The sequence below is a fragment of the Salvelinus alpinus genome, chromosome 10, assembly GCF_045679555.1.
Source record: "Salvelinus alpinus chromosome 10, SLU_Salpinus.1, whole genome shotgun sequence".
NCBI lineage: Eukaryota > Metazoa > Chordata > Actinopteri > Salmoniformes > Salmonidae > Salvelinus > Salvelinus alpinus.
Genome location: NC_092095.1, coordinates 59,323,654 through 59,343,412, shown reverse-complemented (window position 1 = coordinate 59,343,412; position 19,759 = coordinate 59,323,654). Strand labels below are relative to the sequence as shown.

Below are 19,759 nucleotides of genomic sequence, written 5' to 3'. Positions count from 1 at the left end.
ATGCACAATTGAGAGCATCCTGTCGCGCTGCATCACCATCTGGTGTGGCAACTGCACCGCCTCAACCGTAAGGCTCTCCAGAGGGTAGTGCGATGTGGACAACGCATCACCAGGGGCAAACTACCTGTCCTCCAGGACACCTACAGCACCCGATGTCACAGGAAGGCCAAAAAGATAATTAAGGACAACAACCACCCGAGCTACTGCCTGTTCACCCCGCTATCATCCAGAAGGCGTGGTCAGTACAGGTGCATCAAAGCTGGGACAGAGAGACAGGCCATCAGACTGTTAAACAGCCATCACTAACATAGAGGCTGCAGCCAACATACAGACTCAAATCTCTGGCCAATTTAATAAATGGACTTAATAAAAGTATCATTAGTCACTTTAAATAACGCCACTTGAATAATGTTTACATATCCTACATTACTCATCTATATACTGTATTCTATACCATCTACTGCATCTTGCCTATGCCGCACGGCCATCGCTCATCCATATATTTACATGTACATATTCTTATTCATCCCTTTACATTTGTGTGTATAAGGTAGTTGTTGTGAATTTGTTAGATTACTTGTTAGATATTACTGTATTGTCGGAACTAGAATCACAAGCATTTCGCTACACTCGCATTAACATCTGCAAACCATGTGTATGTGACCAATAACATTTTATTTGATTTCATTATAAAGATAATCTGAAAAGCAGACATTTCATACATGTATCAGAGTATCAATGTATCCAGGGTAATACATTATGGTTAGGGTATAAATATGTAGTCCTAACCCTTTTGGCATTGAAAGAGACATTATTATCAACCTTTACTTTTTATGTCTAGCATTCTGCTTGCTGGGTGTATCTGGTCTACGTAGGCTGTCCACTATTATACCAATATAGATCCTATTAAACTACTAGAGGGGCTATGTCATAATCCCTCAAAGTTCCAGAATGGGGCAAAAATGGCAAACATCTTGGTCAGGGAGAAATCCAAAACCAGTCTAATTGGATTGAATGGCAGTAGAGGCATAGATGATGCACTTCCTGATTTTACTGATGCCGGAAAATAAAAGTAAGGCATGTGATGTATCAGAAATTGTGTAATGAAATTATAGTCAACCTAAAATATTGTGATATAATTATAGATAAAGCGTATAAGAAGAGGATGAACTTTAATGTCCCAAGGGAGAAATGGTCTGAGACACACAGTACTGCTGTATACAAAATAGACACTGTACATTACACACTCAACATAAAACATACATTACACATTAGCCTTATCATACACTTCTCATACAGCCACAGGGAGGGATGTTGTCTCACACCCATATGGGTTTTATACAAATTGTATGTACTGTATACAAAGCCATTTAGATTTACTGAATAAAAATAAAAATATAAATGTAACATGTAAAGTGTTGGCCCCATGTTTCTTGAGCTGAAACTAAAGATCCCAGAAATGTTCCATATGCAAAAAAGCTTATTTCTCTAAAGATTTCTGCACAAATTTGTTTACATCCCTGCTAGTGAACATTTCTCCTTTGCCAGGATACAGTGCATTTGGAAAGTATTCAGACCTCTTGACTTTTTCAACATTTTGTTATATTAGTCTTATTCTAAAATGGATTCAATAGTTTTTTCCCCCTCACCAATCTACACACAATACCCCATTGTCTGCGGTGAAACGACCACCCCTCATCACTGTCAAACGCTCCCTAAAACACTTCAGCGAGCAGGCCTTTCTAATCAACCTGGCCCGGGTATCCTGGAAGGATATTGACCTCATTCCGTCAGTAGAGGATGCCTGGTTATTCTTTAAAAGTGCTTTCCTCACCATCTTAAATAAGCATGCCCCATTCAAAAAATGTAGAACCAGGAACAGATATAGCCCTTGGTTCACTCCAGACCTGACTGCCCTTGACCAGCACAAAAACATCCTATGGCGTTCTGCATTAGCATCGAATAGCCCCCGTGATATGCAACTTTTCAGGGAAGTTAGGAACCAATATACACAGGCAGATAGGAAAGCTAAGGCTAGCTTTTTCAAGCAGAAATTTGCATCCTGTAGCACAAACTCAAAAAAGTTCTGGGACACTGTAAAGTCCATGGAGAATAAGAGCACCTCCTCCCAGCTGCCCACTGCTCTGAGGCTAGGAAACACTGTCACCACCGATAAATCCGCGATAAGTGAGAACTTCAATAAGCATTTTTCTACGGCTGGCCATGCTTTCCGCGTGGCTACCCCTATCCCGGTCAACAGCCCTGCACACCCCACAGCAACTTGCCCAAGCCTCCCCCATTTCTCCTTCACCCACATCCAGATAGCTGATGTTCTGAAAGAGCTGCAAAATCTGGACCCCTACAAATCAGCCGGGCTAGACAATCTGGACACTCACAGCCTGTTCAACCTCTCTTTCGTATCGTCTGAGATCCCCAAAGATTGGAAAGCTGCCGCGGTCATCCCCCTCTTCAAAGGGGGAGACACTCTAGACCCAAACTGCTACAGACCTATATCCATCCTACCCTGCCTTTCTAAGGTCTTCGAAAGCCAAGTTAACAAACAGATCACCATTTAGAATCCCACCGTACCTTCTCCGCTATGCAATCTGGTTTCCGAGCTGGTCATGGGTGCACCTCAGCCACGCTCAAGGTCCTAAACGATATCATAACCGCCATCGATAAAAGACAATACTGTGCCGACTCTCTTCTCTGTATACATCAATGATGTCGCTCTTGCTGCTGGTGATTCTCTGATCCACCTCTACGCAGACGACACCATTCTGTATACTTCTGGCCCTTCTTTGGACACTGTGTTAACTAACCTCCAGACGAGCTTCAATGCCATACAACTCTCCTTCTGTGGCCTCCAACTGCTCTTAAATGCGAGTAAAACTAAATGCATGCTCTTCAACCGATCGCTGCCCACACCTGCCCACCCGTCCAGCATCACTACTCTGGACGATTCTGACTTAGAATATGTGGACAACTACAAATACCTAGGTGTCTGGTTAGACTGTAAACTCTCCTTCCAGACGCACATTAAGCATCCCCAATCCAAAATTAAATCTAGATTTGGCTTCCTAGTTCGCCAAAATAGCATCCTTCACTCATGCTGCCAAACATACCCTCGTAAAGCTGACTATATAAACCGATCCTTGACTTCGGCGATGTCATTTACAAAATAGCCTCCAACACTCTACTCAGCAAAGTCTATCACGAACTGCAAAAATCACTGAAGCCTCATATCTCCCTCACTAGCTTTAAGCACCAGCGGTCAGAGCAGCTCACAGATCACTGCACATGTACATAGCCCATCTGTAAATAGCCCATCCAACTACCTCATCTCCATAATGTTATTTATTTTAGCTTCTTTGCACCCCAGTATCTCTACTTGCACACTCATCTTCTGCACATCTATCACTCCAGTGTTTAATTGCTATATTGTAATTATTTCGCCACTATGGCCTATTTATTGCCTAACCTCCCTTATCCTACCTCATTTGCACACACTGTATACAGTGGGGAGAACAAGTATTTGATACACTGCCGATTTTGCAGGTTTTCCTACTTACAAAGCATGTAGAGGTCTGTAATTTTTATCATAGGTACACTTCAACGGTGAGAGACGGAATCTAAAACAAAAATCCAGAAAATCACATTGTATGATTTTTAAGTAATTAATTTGCATATTATTGCATGACATAAGTATTTGATACATCAGAAAAGCAGAACTTAATATTTGGTACAGAAACCTTTGTTTGCAATTACAGAAATCATACGTTTCCTGTAGTTCTTGACCAGGTTTGCACACACTGCAGCAGGGATTTTGGCCCACTCCTCCATACAGACCTTCTCCAGATCCTTCAGGTTTCGGGGCTGTCGCTGGGCAATACGGACTTTCAGCTCCCTCCAAAGATTTTCTATTGGGTTCAGGTCTGGAGACTGGCTAGGCCACCCCAGGACCTTGAGATGCTTCTCACTCCTTAGTTGCCCTGGCTGTGTGTTTCAGGTCGTTGTCATGCTGGAAGACCCAGCCACGACCCATCTTCAATGCTCTTACTGAGGGAAGGAGGTTGTTGGCCAAGATCTAGGGATACATGGCCCCATCCATCCTCCCCTCAATACGGTGCAGTCGTCCTGTCCCCTTTGCAGAAAAGCATCCCCAAAGAATGATGTTTCCACCTCCATGCTTCACGGTTGGGATGTTCTTGGGGTTGTACTCATCCTTCTTCTTCCTCCAAACACAGCGAGTGGAGTTTAGACCAAAAGCTCTATTTTTGTCTCATCAGACCACATGACCTTCTCCCATTCCTCCTCTGGATCATCCAGATGGTCATTGGCAAACTTCAGACAGGCCTGGACATGCGCTGGCTTGAGCAGGGGGACCTTGCCTGGATTTTAATCCATGACGGCGTAGTGTGTTACTAATGGTTTTCTTTGAGACTGTGGTCCCAGCTCTCTTCAGGTCATTGACCAGGTCCTGCCGTGTAGTTCTGGGCTGATCCCTCACCTTCCTCATGATCATTGATGCCCCACGAGGTGAGATCTTGCATGGAGCCCCAGACCGAGGGTGATTGACCGTCATCTTGAACTTCTTCCATTTTCTAATAATTGAGCCAACAGTTGTTGCTTTCTCACCAAGCTGCTTGCCTATTGTCCTGTAGCCCATCCCAGCCTTGTTTTATCCCCGATGTCCTTACACAGCTCTCTGGTCTTGGCCATTGTGGAGAGGTTGGAGTCTGTTTGATTGAGTGTGTGGACAGGTGTCTTTTATACAGGTAACGAGTTCAAACAGGTGCAGTTAACATTTACATTTAAGTCATTTAGCAGACGCTCTTATCATTAATATAGGTAATGAGTGGAGAACAGGAGGGCTTCTTAAAGAAAAACTAACAGGTCTGTGAGCCGGAATTCTTACCGGTTGGTAGGTGATCAAATACTTATGTCATGCAATAAAATGCAAATTAATTACTTAAAAATCATACAATGTGAATTTCTGGATTTTTGTTTTAGATTCCGTCTCTCACAGTTGAAGTGTACCTATGATAAAAAATTACAGACCTCTACATGCTTTGTAAGTAGGAAAACCTGCAAAATCGGCAGTGTATCAAATACTTGTTCTCCCCACTGTATATACTTTTTCTATTGTATTTTTGACTGTATGTTTGTTTATTCCATGTGTAACTCTGTATTGTTGTTTGTGTCGCACTGCTTTGCTTTATCTTGGCCAGGTCACAGTTGTAAATGAGAACTTGTTCTCATCTAGCCTACCTGGTTAAATAAAGGTGAAATATATATATTTATATATTTTTTTAAATAGTCCAAAAGTCAAAGTCAAAAAGAGATTCAGTTCCTTTAAATCCATGATTCTCAAGAATTATTCAATTCAAATCAAATCTTCTTTCCCAAAAAAAGGTAAAGCCACAAAAAACGCAACCTCAGAGGGGCACCCATGTCGTCCAGTGCTGGTAGCCCAGATGAGACGGTGGGTTCTCTTGTCTTCATGATCCTCTGTGTACCTCTGGTCCACAGTTCCCTGGCTAGAGAGATGTCAGTTAGGAATAAATCATTAGGAACAAGAGTTGTTAACAGTCTACTTATAGTGAGTTGACCAGAAGTATTGCACAATAAAGGGAAATGAAGTGAAAACAGTCTACATTGTTATCACACTCCAACTTACCGTCCTACAATGGTGAATTCTCTTCTGCTGCCCCCTCTCCATTGTCGTACTTCCCCGTGTCTTCGTTCAGCAGCACGGACCCCTCTGCAAGAAAACACAACAGGAGAACTCAACTAGAGAAATGGAACAGAATTAATGTGATTCAAGAATGCTGTAATAACAATGGCACCGATTCCTTTTCTGTTATCACCGTTCATGACAGTTTAAGATGATGCCAGTCTTTCCCATCTATTTGAGACTGAGATCTGTACATTTATCCTGACGCATACAGAGGGACTTGAGGTGAACTATCCCTTTCTCATACACACCTCCATTTGCCTCTCCTTTTTCAGCTGCGTTAAGGTCGCCCCCTGGTGCAGCGCTGCCATTCGTTTCAGTCTTATCATCGCCCCCTGAGGAAACGCACAGAGAAGGTAAAACAAGTACGACAGCCTCTCTACTGAACCACCAGTGTTTCCCAGACAGTGGTTTCTTAGACAGGACAAGCCCTCCCACCACAATGTTTTTTAAACCCGACTTGTTCTAACAATCCTCAACATATTTGATGGTAGAATTCCAGTGTAACGCCACTTTCACCTCAATCTGTAACCAGGTTTCCATCCTACCTTTTTATGCGTACCGTGTAAATTTACACCATCAACATTGTTTACAGCAAACAGAGTAGAAGAGGTTCCTTGAATATACAATGTATTTGCCTTTTAAAAATATATACGGTTGAGAAAAAAATATTCTCGTTTATATCTAGAATTCTGCTTGCTGGGTTTATCTGGTCTATGTAGTCTGATAACTTTGACTAGTATGTCCCCCCCTCACCACCACCACCGGAGGAGAAATGTATCTAGACTACACCACAGATTAAAGTCTTTGGGTTCACCCTGCCTCGGAGGCTGTCCACTATTATATCAATATAGATCCTATTAAACCACTAGAGGGGCTTTGTCACAATCCCTCAAAGTTCCAGAATGGGGCAAAAATGGCAAACATCTTGGTCAGGGAGAAATCCAAAACCAGTCTAATTGGATTGAATGGCAGTAGAGGCATAGATGATGCACTTCCTGATTTTACTGATGTCGGAAAATAAAAGTAAGGCATGTGATGAATCAGAAATTGTGTAATGAAATTATAGTCAACCTAAAATGTTGTGATATACTTATAGATAAAGCGTATATAGGAAGAGGATGAACTTTAATGTCCCAAGGGGAAAATGGTCTTAGACACACAGTACTGCTGTATACAAAATAGACACTGTACATTACACACTCAACATAATACATACATTACACATTAGCCTTATCTTACACTTCTCATACAGCCACAGGGAGGGATGTTGTCTCACCCATATGGGTTTTATACAAATTGTATGTATAAATAGCCTTTAAGATTTACTGAGTAAAAATATAAACACAACATGTAAATTGTTGGTCCCATGTTTCATGAGCTGAAATAAAAGATCCCAGAAATGTTCCATATGCAAAAAGAAAAATGCACAAATTTGTTTACATCCCTGCTAGTGAACATTTCTCCTTTGCCAGGATGCAGTTCATTTGGAAAGTATTCAGACCCCTTGACTTTCTCAGCATTTTGTTACATTAGTCTTATTCTAAAATGGATTCAATAGTTTCCCCCTCATCAATCTACACACAATACCCCATAATGACAAAGCAAAAACAGGTTTGTTATTTTTTCTTCAAAATGTACTAATAAATCAAAAATGTAAATATAACATTTACATGAGTATTCACACCCTTTACTCAGTACTTTGTTGAAGCACATTTGGCTGTGTTTACAGCCTCGTGTTCTCTTGGGTATGACGCTTACAAGCTTGGCACACCTGTATTTGGGGAGTTTCTCCCATTCCTCTCTGCAGATCCTCTCAAGCTTGGTCGGGTTGTATGGGGAGCATCGCTGCACAGCTATTTTCAGGACTCTCCAGAGATGTTCAATCGGGTTCAAGTCCGGGCTCTGACTGGGCCACTCAAGGACATTCAGAGACTTGTCCCGAAGCCACTCCTGCGTTGTCTTGGCTGTGTGCTTAGGGTCGCTGTCCTGTTGGAAGGTGAACGTCCGCCCCATTCTGAGCGCTCTGGAGCAGATTTTCATCAAGGATCTCTCTGTACTTTGCTCCATTCATCTTTCCCTCGATCCTGACTAGTCTCCCAGTCCCTGCCGCTGAAAAACATCCCCACAGCACGATGCTGCCACCACGCTTCACCGTAGGGATGGTGCCAGGTTTCCTCCAGACATGAAGCTTGGCATTCAGGCCAAAGAGTTCAATCTTGGTTTCATCAGACCAGGGTCCTTCAGGTGCCTTTTGCCAAACTTCAAGCAGGCTGTCATGTGCCTTTTACTGAGGAGTGGCTTCTGTCTGGCCACTCTACCATAAAGGCCTGATTGGTGGAGTGCTGCAGAGATGGTTGTCCTGCTGGAAGGTTCTCCCATCTCCACAGAGGAACTCTGGGAGAATCCGGATCTTGGTCACCTCCCTGACCAAGGCCCTTCTCCCCCGATTGCCCAGTTTGGCCAGGCGTCCAGCTCTCGGAAGAGTCTTGCTGGATCCAATTTTTTTCAATTTAAGAACGATGGAGGCCACTGTGTTCTTGGGGACCTTCAATGCTGCAGAAATGTTTTGGTACCCTTCCCCAGATCTGTGCCTCGACACAATCCTGTCTCGAGGCTCTACGGGCAATTCCTTTGACCTCATGGCTTGGTTTTGGTTCTAACATGCACTGTAAACTGTGGGACCTTATATATAAACAGGTGTGTGCCTTTCCAAATCATGTCCAATAAATTTAATTTTCCACAGGTGGACTCCAATCAAGTTGTAGAAACATTTCAAGGATGATCAATGAAAACGGGATGCACCTGAGCTCAATTTCGAGTCTCATAACAAAGGTTCTGAATACTTATGTAAATAAAGGTATTTTAGTTTTTTACTTTTTATAAATTTTCCAAAAAATCTATAAACCTGTTCTCGTTTTGTCATTATGGGGTATTGTGTGTAGATTGATGAGAAAAAAAATGAATTTAAACCATTTTAGAATAAGGCTGTAATGTAAGAATACGTGGAAAAGGTCAAGGGGTCTGAATACTTTACAAATACACTGTAATCCATCCACCTGAAAGGTGTGGCATATCAAGAAGTTGATTAAACAGCATGATCATTACACAAGTGTACCTTGTGCTGGGGGCAATAAAAGGCCACTCTAAAATGTGCAGCTTTGAGGGAGCGTGCAAATGGCATGCTGACTGCAGGAATGTCCAACTGAGCTGTTGCCAGAGAATTGAATGTTCATTTCTCTGCCATAAGTCACCTGCAACGTCGTTTTAGAGAATTTGGCAGTATGTCCAACCGGCTTCATTACCGCAGACTGTGTAACCACGCCAGCCCATGACTTCCACATCTGGCTTCTTCACATGCGGGATCGTCTGAGACCAGCCACACAGACCGCTGATTAACCTCACTAGGGTAGGGGGCACTATTTTCACCTCTGGATGAAAAGCGTGCCCAAAGTAAACTGCCTGTTACTCAGGCCCAGAAGCTAGGATATACATATAATAGTGGATTTGGATAGAAAACACTCTAAAGTTTCCAAAACTGTTAAAATAATGTATGTGAGTATAACAGAACTGATATGGCAGGCAAAACCTGAGAAAAATCCATCCAGGAAGTGTTTGTAGTTTTATATTGAGTGCCTATACAGTATCCCATGACTTGGGACTCAAATTGCACTTCCTATGGCTTCCACTAGATGTCAACAGTCTTTAGAAATTGTTTCAGGCTTCTATTCTGAAAAATGGAGGGAGTAAGACCACTGAGTGAGTGGACCCTGGAAAGTCCCCAGACCTGTTTTCTGCGCGCGACCGAGAGTGCGCCTTTCTTGTTTTTCTCTTATATTGACGAAGCTATTGTCCGGTTGAAATATGATTGATTATTATGACTGAAAACAACCTGAGGATTGATTATAAACATCGTTTGACATGTTTCTACGAACTTTACTGATACTATTTGGATTTTTCGTCTGCCTGTTGTGACTGCCTTTGAGCCATTGGATTACTGAACAAAACGCGCCAACAAAACGGAGGTTTTTGGATATAAAGAGGGACTTTATCGAACAAAACAAAAATTTATTGTTTAACTGGGAGTCTTGTGAGTGCAACCATATGAAGATCATCAAATGTAAGTGATTAATTTTATTGCTATTGCTGACTTTCGTGACTAATCTACTTGGCTGGTAACTGTATGTAATGTTTTGTGTGCTGGGCGCTGTCCTCAGATAATCGCATGGTATGCTTTCGCCATAAAACCTTTTTGAAATCTGACACAGCGCCCCTACCCAGTCATGTGAATTGCATAGATAAGGGCCTACTGAATTTTATTCAATTGAATGATTTCCTTATATGAACTGTAACTCGAAAATTTTCCTTATCTGAACTGTTGAAATTGTTGCATGTTGCATTTATATATTTTTTCAGTATACTTAGCTTTTAAGAATCAGTATGTTACAGGAATCAACTCATCCGTGACAAATATGTCTTGAGTGTAATGTAACTGCCAGAGCACTCTGTTACCGGGTAAACTGTCCACTTAAGTTTCATACACACCTTCTTTCCCCTTCCCCTTTTCAGCTTTATCTGCATTGCCTTTCCCTGTTTTGGACACACACACACACACGTGTGAGTAAAGGTCCCTAATTGAGTTAAAACAGATTTCTGGTGATGCCATTAGTGGAACCGTAACCTCTGCAGAATCACATAGAAGGAAAACATCAACTACAGCATCTCTCTTACGGCATCAAATGCTACTTAAAGAAGTTACTTCTGCTTTATACAGTCTTACATTAACTGGATTACTTGCCTTGTTCTGGCTGGACTACATCACTGCCTTTAGCTGAGGAGGAGAAGACAAGAGAAAAGTTGAGTTTAGCATTCTGATACACAGACCATATACTTATTTGTTGTGTTCACTTCTGGATGACAATGAAAAGGATGCTAAGTGGTAGAATTCCAGTCGAATGACACTGTCTTACCATCAAGTGTCATTGACTTAAACAGCGACTTGATATTTAAAATAATTAACAACATAATTAAAATAAAATGGCAATCAATGTATGTTCTCGTAATATTCTGAGATATGCAGATGAGCATCTATGCTACTTCTGCTTCATGACGTCTTAAATTAGCTGGATGACTTGTCTGTGGTTTGGTTGTTTCCATCCCTGGCTTTAACTGAAACAACCAAACCGGTACAGGTAGGCATAGTGGAGCTCCATGGTGCTGAATGGACAGCTCCTCAGTACAGTTAGGCATAGTGGAGCTCCATGATGCTGAATGGACAGCTCCTCGGAACAGGTAGGCATAGTGGAGCTCCATGGTGCTGAATGGACAGCTCCTCAGTACAGTTAGGCATAGTGGAGCTCCATGATGCTGAATGGACAGCTCCTCGGGAACAGGTAGGTATACTGTAGTGGAGCTCCGTTGCGTGGTGCTGAATGGACAGCTCCTCTGTCTAGTAGACAGCTATATAATTCTACATATTTAATGATGAGTGTGTGTGACATTTGGTGTGGCGTTCTTTTATGTTTTTAATTTGTACACTTGGTTTGTAAACCATCTATCAACGATGGTTTTACAGTGGTGAGGTGTTGGACTGATCTTGTTGATCGTGTACATACCCGCTTCAAAACGAACTAAATGATGAAAACGCTGCTGGCAGCGGAATCCAATACAGCAAAGAGTTTCTACTACAACGCAACTCAAACACGATGGATATCCCAATGGCCCATCTAATCCCTGATTGTCTGTGAGTGGATTACAAACCCAAATGCGAATGTGGAAAACTCGGGGAATCAGACACCACCTCCCTTACCCACCACCTTGCTGATCAATGCCCAGTCACTGAGGGGGAAAGCGGATGAGCTGTCAACGACTGCGCTTTCAACACGAATACCGGGAGGCCTGTTTGTTGGCGTTTACTGAGACTTGGCTGGATGACAGAGTCCCGGACAGGGAAGTGGAGCCGGCCGGCATCACACTGGTCAGAGCAGACCGTGATCTGACCGTCACAGTGAAACATCACGGCGGGGCGTCTGCCTGCTTGTCAGGGACCAGTGGTGTAAATAGATTCTGGTAAGAGAGACTCCGTACCCCCGACATTGAACTGCTTCTGTGTCACTGTGACCCTACTATCTGCCCTGTGAGTTCCCCCAATTGTTTGTTACCATTGTGTACAACCAAAAGCTAATATATCAAAAGCATCAGAGATGATTCATAATCTGTCACTGAAACTGGAATCCATCTCCCCCAACACACCCACATTTATTTTAGGGGATTTTAACAACTGTACTTTGCATAATGTCCTGGTCACATACCATCAGAATGTGAAATGTCACACTAGAAAAAAATAAAGACTCTTGATTTGTGCTCTGGGACAATAAATGCTTTCTCTGCCACCACCAGACCTCCCCTGGGGACATCAGACCACAATAATGTCTACCTCCGTCCAACCTACTGAGGGAGAAACCTACAGTTAAAACTGTCCACATCTGGAACGACAATAGTATCACTCGTCTCCAAGGGTGTTTTGACTGTACTATGTGGGAGGTACGAGGACAGCAGCTCTGATCTTGATGAACTCACAGGTGTTGTTTCAGACTATGAACTTCTGTGTTGAGTCAGTTGTACCTACTAACACCTGTAAATTGTTCCCTAACAATAAGCCTTGGGTATCAACAAATCTAAAATCACTACTTAATGGGAAGAAGGCCGTTTATGCGGAGGGTAATAGACAGGCTTTAAGAGACGTACAACGTGAGATCAAAAGACAGATACTGGTGGACAAGGATGCATACAAGCAAAGGGTGGAGAGAACCCTCTCCTCAGATAACTCAAGGTTGGCCTGCCAAGGGATTAAATCCATGGCGAGTGCCCTCCATATAGGCAGGGGAAAAACAATGCTGAGCTTGGGAGACATGAGGGCCAGAACATGGCTAATGAACTGGATGTTTTCTTCTCAAGATTTGAATCTGACGACTTTGTTTTCAGAGGTAAAACAAATGGAAGCATCATTACAAATGTTTGAGAGGGTTGTTGTTAAACAGGCTGATGTTGTGAAGTTGTTCCTGGATGTAACTCACACTAAAGCCCAGGCCCAGACAAAATAACTGGACATGTGTTAAAGCACTGGGCTGAACAATTGGCTGGTGTTTTTACAGGCATTTTCCAATCCTTGGTCCACCAGCAACACATCTAATCCCTCTGTGCTGAACGACTACCTCCATGTTGCCTTGACATCCTTAGTAATGAAATGCTCTGAGAAAATTGTGAAGTCATTCTCCGCACCACCGAGAAGCTCCTCGACCCATTTCAGTTTGCCTATCAGCCCAGCAGAGGAGTTGATGATGCCATTCTCAATCTCCTCAACATAGTCTATAGACATCTAGAGGGTGCCAAATCCCCTGTCAGGGTTTTGTTTGTTGACTTTTCTTCTGTTTTCAACACAATCCAGCCTTACATTCTGTCACAGAGACTCATTAGGGAATTCTCCTTAGATGGGGGGCTGGTTTTGTGGCTGTTGGACTTCCTGAGCCAGAGGTCACAGTGTGTCAAAGTAGGTCCCCACGTGTGGGACATACACACCACCAACAGAGGCTCTCCTCAGGGATGTGTTTTGTCACCCCTCCTGTACATCTTATACAATAATAGTTGTACTAGTTCCCATCCTGACAGACACCTCGATAAGTTCTCTGATGACACTGCCTTGATCAGCCTGTTGCATGATAACAAGGAACAACATGGCCTGGTCCTTTGTAGATTGGTGTGACAAATTACACTTGGTCCTCAATACCATGGACTTCAGGAAGCATACAACACCTACCTCTGCAACATCTATCACAGGTCAGAACATAGAGATTGTAGAGGAAAACAATATCTGGGTGTCCTCTTGGACAATAAGCTTCAGTGGAGTAAATGTACAGAGACCTGATCTACAAAAAGAGTCAACAGAGACTGTACTTTCTCGAAAAGCTGGGATCTTTTAATGTAGACTTTACTATACTGACTCTGTTTTACAAATCTTTCACTCTGAGTATTTTAACTTTTTGTATTGTTTGTTGGTTTGGCAAATCCACTGTCAGCCAGAGAAATATGCTGAGAAGGATTATCACCACAACAAGCAAGGTACTTGGAGTCACACAGACAGGCCTGAATGAGATTTTTAAGGTCAGGGCCCTCCGCAAGGCACCAAATTATTTTAGACCCAAGCCAACCCCTGTAGCCACACTTTGAACTAGCCCCCTCTGGGTGCAGGTATAGGACACCCCTCGGCAGGAAAAATACAACTAGACAATCATTTGTGCCAGGTGTGATATCCCTCCTAAATAGCTTGGGCTAATGTTCCTATCGACCCAGTAAGGCCAGCAGGCTAGTCTCTTTTTATTGGTATGAAACTTATGAAAGTTGTATTGTCAATTTGTTTTGTATTTAAACGCCACTTTAAACATGTACATGACACTGCAACAACATGTTCCCATGGGGACAGTAATGTCAGTAAAGTAGGTACTGTAGGATTTTGTTCCAACTAGGCACCACACCAGATCAACTGAGCTAATTGATCAGTTCAGTGATTGCCTCAATTCAACACACCTGGTCTTCTAGGTGGTTAAATCAAAAACATGAAGTGCCTGCGGCCCTCCGGGACCAGGGTTGTCTACCCCTGCAGTAGATGAATACTGTAAGCTCTAAAAGACACAAAACCTGCAAAGGTCTTGAGACGTTCTGATACAAGCTACATCTCTAAACCAGCAACAATCATATCAAACAAAACAACATGGAAACAGTTCTCAGAACTGAAAGCGTCCTGAATGACAACCATGGAGCAAATCAAATGGAGCAGAAGATTGTGAAATAATTGGCTTTTCAACAGTACAAACTAGCAAGGGATGACAGTGACAATCTTTATCCACAGTGTTATCTCTATTGGTGACATTTTGACATGAAAAATGCATAGATGTAAAGATAAACCTAAACCAAGCAGGTTATTTCAAATACTCATCACAAGTACATCATTTAGGCACCACACCAATCTCATTATTGTCCCCATGGGGACATTTTGTTGCAGTGTCATGTACATGTTTAAAGTGGCGTATTAAATACAAATGGGGCAGCAGGGTAACCTCGTGGTTAGAGCGTTGGTCTAGTAACCGAAAGGTTGCAAGTTCGAATCCCCAAGCTGACAAGTTACAAATCTGTCATTCTGCCCCTGAACAAGGCAGTTAACCCACTGTTCCTAGGCCGTCATTGAAAATAAGAATTTGTTCTTAACTGACTTGCCTAGTTAAATAAAGGTAAAATAAATTTAAAGCAGATTCCAACTGCATAATACACATTTTATATTTGCCAGCCCACACACTAACTTTAAACTCACATTAGTAATCACCTTCTCATACTGTATGTAGATGTCACTAAAACATGTTCTTCAAATAAATGCCACCACAAATAATATGAGAAACACATTTCTGACAACATCTCCACATATCTGCATTGTCAAAATGTCCCCATAGAAGTACCATGTAAAAGGTGTGTTAGTGTTACTACCTGTGTTAGTGGGCTGATTGTTATTATTCTGATTCATGGAGTAATCTCTAGAAGACTTCTCCCCTATAGTGCTGTAAACTGTAACCATGGCAACCCCAGAGAGAACCCCTGAACATCCACTACAGTGTGATAAACAGTATCCGGGGCAACAGAATTCTGATTGTTGCCTGCATCCCCTGTAAAGTTACACCATCCATCAACATTGGTTTACAGCAAATAGAGTAGAAGAGGTTCCTTGAATTTAGGAGGTATTTGCTCTTTAAAGTTTGCATAAGGTTATGATGAGAAAACATATTCTGGGTTGTGGGATTACATCTGCGAACTCACACACTCTCTGTCATAGCGCATGGAAGTATGTGTATATAGTACAGTACATGAATAATGTTGTTTGTATTACTTTGGGAACCCTGTTAGCAGGTTAAATATGGATCAGAGTCAAGTTAGGGTAAAACTTACCACAAATTCCACCACAAAACTTTCTCAAAAAGTCGATCCAGGTGTCTTGGGGATATCCTGAGATGAAAAAAAAACAAAAATGTAAGACATTATTAACATTTTCATTCAAATGGTTTTGTTTTCACTGGAATCCGAATGTTTTTGGGAACCAGTGAGTATGAAGAATTGAGACAGGAAGAGACAGAGAATTATCCTACCTTTCTTTTTCTTCCACACCAAAAGTCCTGAGGAGTAAACATTTTTTTATTTTATTTTCATCCATGGTTCTGTATCTTATGTATTAGGTTTAACAGAGTGAGAAATAACCCTTCTTAAAGTACAAGTCTGTGTATTAACCCTTCTGTCAGCTTTTGAGTGTGACTTCACCCACATTTACATGTTTAAGCTGCAATAAGAAGACATCATTTCTGAGAGCACCAATAAACAACCTGCATACAGTACCTGCACAAGGCCGACTTCAAATCAATGTGAAAGTAACTGGTGAATTAAACAGATGACGACGAATGCAAACTATGCTCGATAAATCCTACACATGCGTTGAAATAAAAGCCATACATCAAAGGACTTACCCAGGCCTACAATCAACAAGGATGCATGAAGACAAAAAAAACTAAAAGAATTACGAAAATCACTAAATCTACACATGCTTTTTTAAAGGAACCTAAGGCTGCGTCCGTGATTCAGCACCGCCTCAGGACAGCGCCTCAGGACAGGTAGGCATAGAGGAGCTCCGTGGCGTGGTGCTGAATGGACAGCGCCTCTGTCTAGTAGACAGCTATATCAGGATTTAGTTTGTGGGCAGTTAGACATTTTTTGGGCATGGTTAGGTAGCCTACAATGCGTATATGAAAATCATAACTGACACGCAGAACTTTAGAAATGGTAGTTATAACTGTAAATAGGCTCTCCAGATGAAAAAGGTTGCCGACCCCCTAGACTATAGTCACCCTTGTGGAACGGCGCATACAGTGTAGATCTATAATGACTTCCCACCAACGGTCTTTGTAGAAATTGGGAAGAGCACAAGACAATGTTGGTGGGAAGTCATTAGTCATTAGTGTCTTCAATAACACAGTAGGAGAGAACACAAACAGACTAAAAACCATAAGTAGCCTAGCTTTATAAAACAAACAGGACATGTATTTTGGGGAAGTTGTTTCAGTTGTGTTTAGTTTTATAACAAAACATGAAACCAAAATGGCACTAGCCTACTGGGCCGAATGAATGAAGATACCAATTAGGCTACAGCTATCACAACCTATATTTTAATAGCAAAGAAATTGCTTTTGGTTTTGAATGGTCACCAAATAGGAGGACTCCCCCACCTCCCAATTCTCAGGCTATCAGATTACAACAAGGTTAACAAGGCCGAGTTCAAATGTCGACATCAAATTCAAAGTAATTGGCGACCAGCCTAAACTGCTGACCGGCAAAACAAACTGGTACTCTCTGTTCTCTGGTTTCTAAAAGTGAAAGAAGAGGCACCATGCTGGCAGCTCCAAGCCATGCCAATGACTTTAGTCTACTTTTTTAGTCTACTTTAAATGATTGTTCTTGAGTGACTGCCAGACCCTGCTATACCCAATGGATGCCCCCAGGGTTGGGAGTGACTGATTACATGTAACCTACCCAACCATGGAAACACCATAATTCTTATGGTAAAGCTACACACAGCCAAAATGAACCATCCTTTTATGGACCTGCAGATAGGCCTTAGGCACAGTCACATATTATAGTTCTAGTGGATGGTTCGATATGGTATCGAAAATGTAGCATACTGGTGCGACTAGGGGAGAATATCAATGGCATACTCCTTGCATCCTCCCTCCTAATTCTCAAAACCCATTTGATGAGAAAGCCAGAGGTCCCTCCCCTCTGACGTTCTCCTCCAATGGGTTTTGAGAAGGAAGCGAGGAGAGAGGATGCAAGGAGTAAACAATTCAGATTCTACCCATTACTTATTATTAGCCTGTTTCTAACATGATGTTTTATTGACTTGTGTTGTGATGTACTTCAAGCACGCCGCGATGGTGGGAAGTATTTCCATAAAGTTCAGCTTTCCCCAACTTTAGTCCCGCCCTGGTCACAACCCTCGTCCATGCTACCAACTGTCCCCCACACACTTTGCTTCTCTTCCATTGGAAATGAATGGCTTTCCGTGGTTTCATCACCCATATCGTCTTCAGAGAGGCACTGTGAGCCTTTTCTTTAAAGTCATGTTTGTAGTTTGTTTGTAACAACAGTTGTATAGTATGTTGACTGTGTCACGTCTGCTCCCGCTCTTCCCTCCCCCTGGCGCTTGAGGGCGCCAGAATGCCTTGCATTACTCACTCCTGCCATCCATCACGTACACCTGCCTTTCCTTGTCACGCGCATCAGCGTTATTGGACTCACCTGGACTCTATTATCACCTGTTCATTTCCTCCCCTATATGTGTCAGTTCCCCAGCTCTGTTCCCTGCTTCTGCATTGATTGTTTTTTCTGTTTGCTAAGCTGTTTATGTCTCGTTCTATGTCCGTTATTTTATTAAATGTTACTCCCCGTACCTGCTTCGTCTCTCCAGCGTCATCCTTGTGATAGATCGTGACAGAATGCAGAAGCCATCACACGAAGCATCGGGGAGTACTGGCGTTCTGGTTGGTATAGTGGCATCGGCTCTGGGTCACCACCGATGGAACCGGGGGTGCCTAGCCTGCTCGTCGGGCTTCCACGCCCTAGCAGGCTCGAGAGGTTTCCTTGCCCCGGTTGGCGCCCATCCCACGTCGGGCCTCAGCTGGATCGTCAGTTCTTGTCTGCCCAGCCTGTCCAGGAGTTTTTTGTTTGTTTGTTGTTTGTTTTGTCGGTGACGTCGGGGGTGGATTCTGCCGCCGATGGAACCGGGGGTGCCTAAGCCAGCCCGTCGAGCTTTCATGCCCTGGCTGGCTCGAGAGGTTTCATTGCCTCGGTTGGCTCGGTGGCTTCCCATCCCACGTCACAATCCACCGGATCATCGGGTGTCCTTAGCGGGATCGACAGGCGTCTGGACTCAGCCGGATCGTCAGGCTCCCATGCCTCAGCCGGCTCGCCAGGCTCTCACGCTCCAGCCGGTTCGTCGGGCTTCCACGCCTCAACCGGCTTGCCCAGCGCCCATGTCTCGGCCGGTTTGCCCAGGTGGGACGCCGGGTGGCGCCCCTAGTGGGGGGGTACTGTCACGTCTGCTCCCGCTCTTCCCTCCCCCTGGCGCTTGAGGGCGCCAGAATGCCTTGCATTACTCACTCCTGCCATCCATCACGTACACCTGCCTTTCCTTGTCACGCGCATCAGCGTTATTGGACTCACCTGGACTCTATTATCACCTGTTCATTTCCTCCCCTATATGTGTCAGTTCCCCAGCTCTGTTCCCTGCTTCTGCATTGATTGTTTTTTCTGTTTGCTAAGCTGTTTATGTCTCGTTCTATGTCCGTTATTTTATTAAATGTTACTCCCCGTACCTGCTTCGTCTCTCCAGCGTCATCCTTGTGATAGATCGTGACAGAATGCAGAAGCCATCACACGAAGCATCGGGGAGTACTGGCGTTCTGGTTGGTATAGTGGCATCGGCTCTGGGTCACCACCGATGGAACCGGGGGTGCCTAGCCTGCTCGTCGGGCTTCCACGCCCTAGCAGGCTCGAGAGGTTTCCTTGCCCCGGTTGGCTCGGATGGCGCCCATCCCACGTCGGGCCTCAGCTGGATCGTCAGTTCTTGTCTGCCCAGCCTGTCCAGGAGTTTTTTGTTTGTTTGTTGTTTGTTTTGTCGGTGACGTCGGGGGTGGATTCTGCCGCCGATGGAACCGGGGGTGCCTAAGCCAGCCCGTCGAGCTTTCATGCCCTGGCTGGCTCGAGAGGTTTCATTGCCTCAGTTGGCTCGGTGGCTTCCCATCCCACGTCACAATCCACCGGATCATCGGGTGTCCTTAGCGGGATCGACAGGCGTCTGGACTCAGCCGGATCGTCAGGCTCCCATGCCTCAGCCGGCTCGCCAGGCTCTCACGCTCCAGCCGGTTCGTCGGGCTT

The 19,759-nt window shown here is 43.6% G+C and overlaps 1 protein-coding gene across 8 annotated transcripts in view; it reads right to left on the bottom strand.

Moving 5' to 3' along the window:
- Window positions 1-656: 656 nt before the first annotated feature.
- The window catches only part of LOC139532422 (cell adhesion molecule CEACAM5-like), a 30,814-nt gene continuing 11,711 nt past the window's right edge, over window positions 657-19,759 (bottom strand). For 3 of the 8 annotated variants that reach the window (XM_071329982.1, XM_071329977.1, XM_071329980.1), the window contains 6 exons: window positions 15,925-15,951; window positions 10,536-10,562; window positions 10,283-10,327; window positions 5,989-6,072; window positions 5,681-5,764; window positions 657-5,540 (listed from right to left, as the gene is read on the bottom strand). In XM_071329982.1, the coding sequence (XP_071186083.1) occupies window positions 5,685-5,764; window positions 5,989-6,072; window positions 10,283-10,327; window positions 10,536-10,562; window positions 15,925-15,951 (263 nt within the window). In that variant the 3' untranslated portion in view covers window positions 657-5,540; window positions 5,681-5,684. Of the gene's footprint in view, window positions 5,541-5,680; window positions 5,765-5,988; window positions 6,073-10,282; window positions 10,328-10,535; window positions 15,785-15,924; window positions 15,952-19,759 lie in introns of those variants that run through there. The other 5 variants (XM_071329978.1, XM_071329979.1, XR_011666568.1 and 2 more) reach the window with 5 other exon arrangements.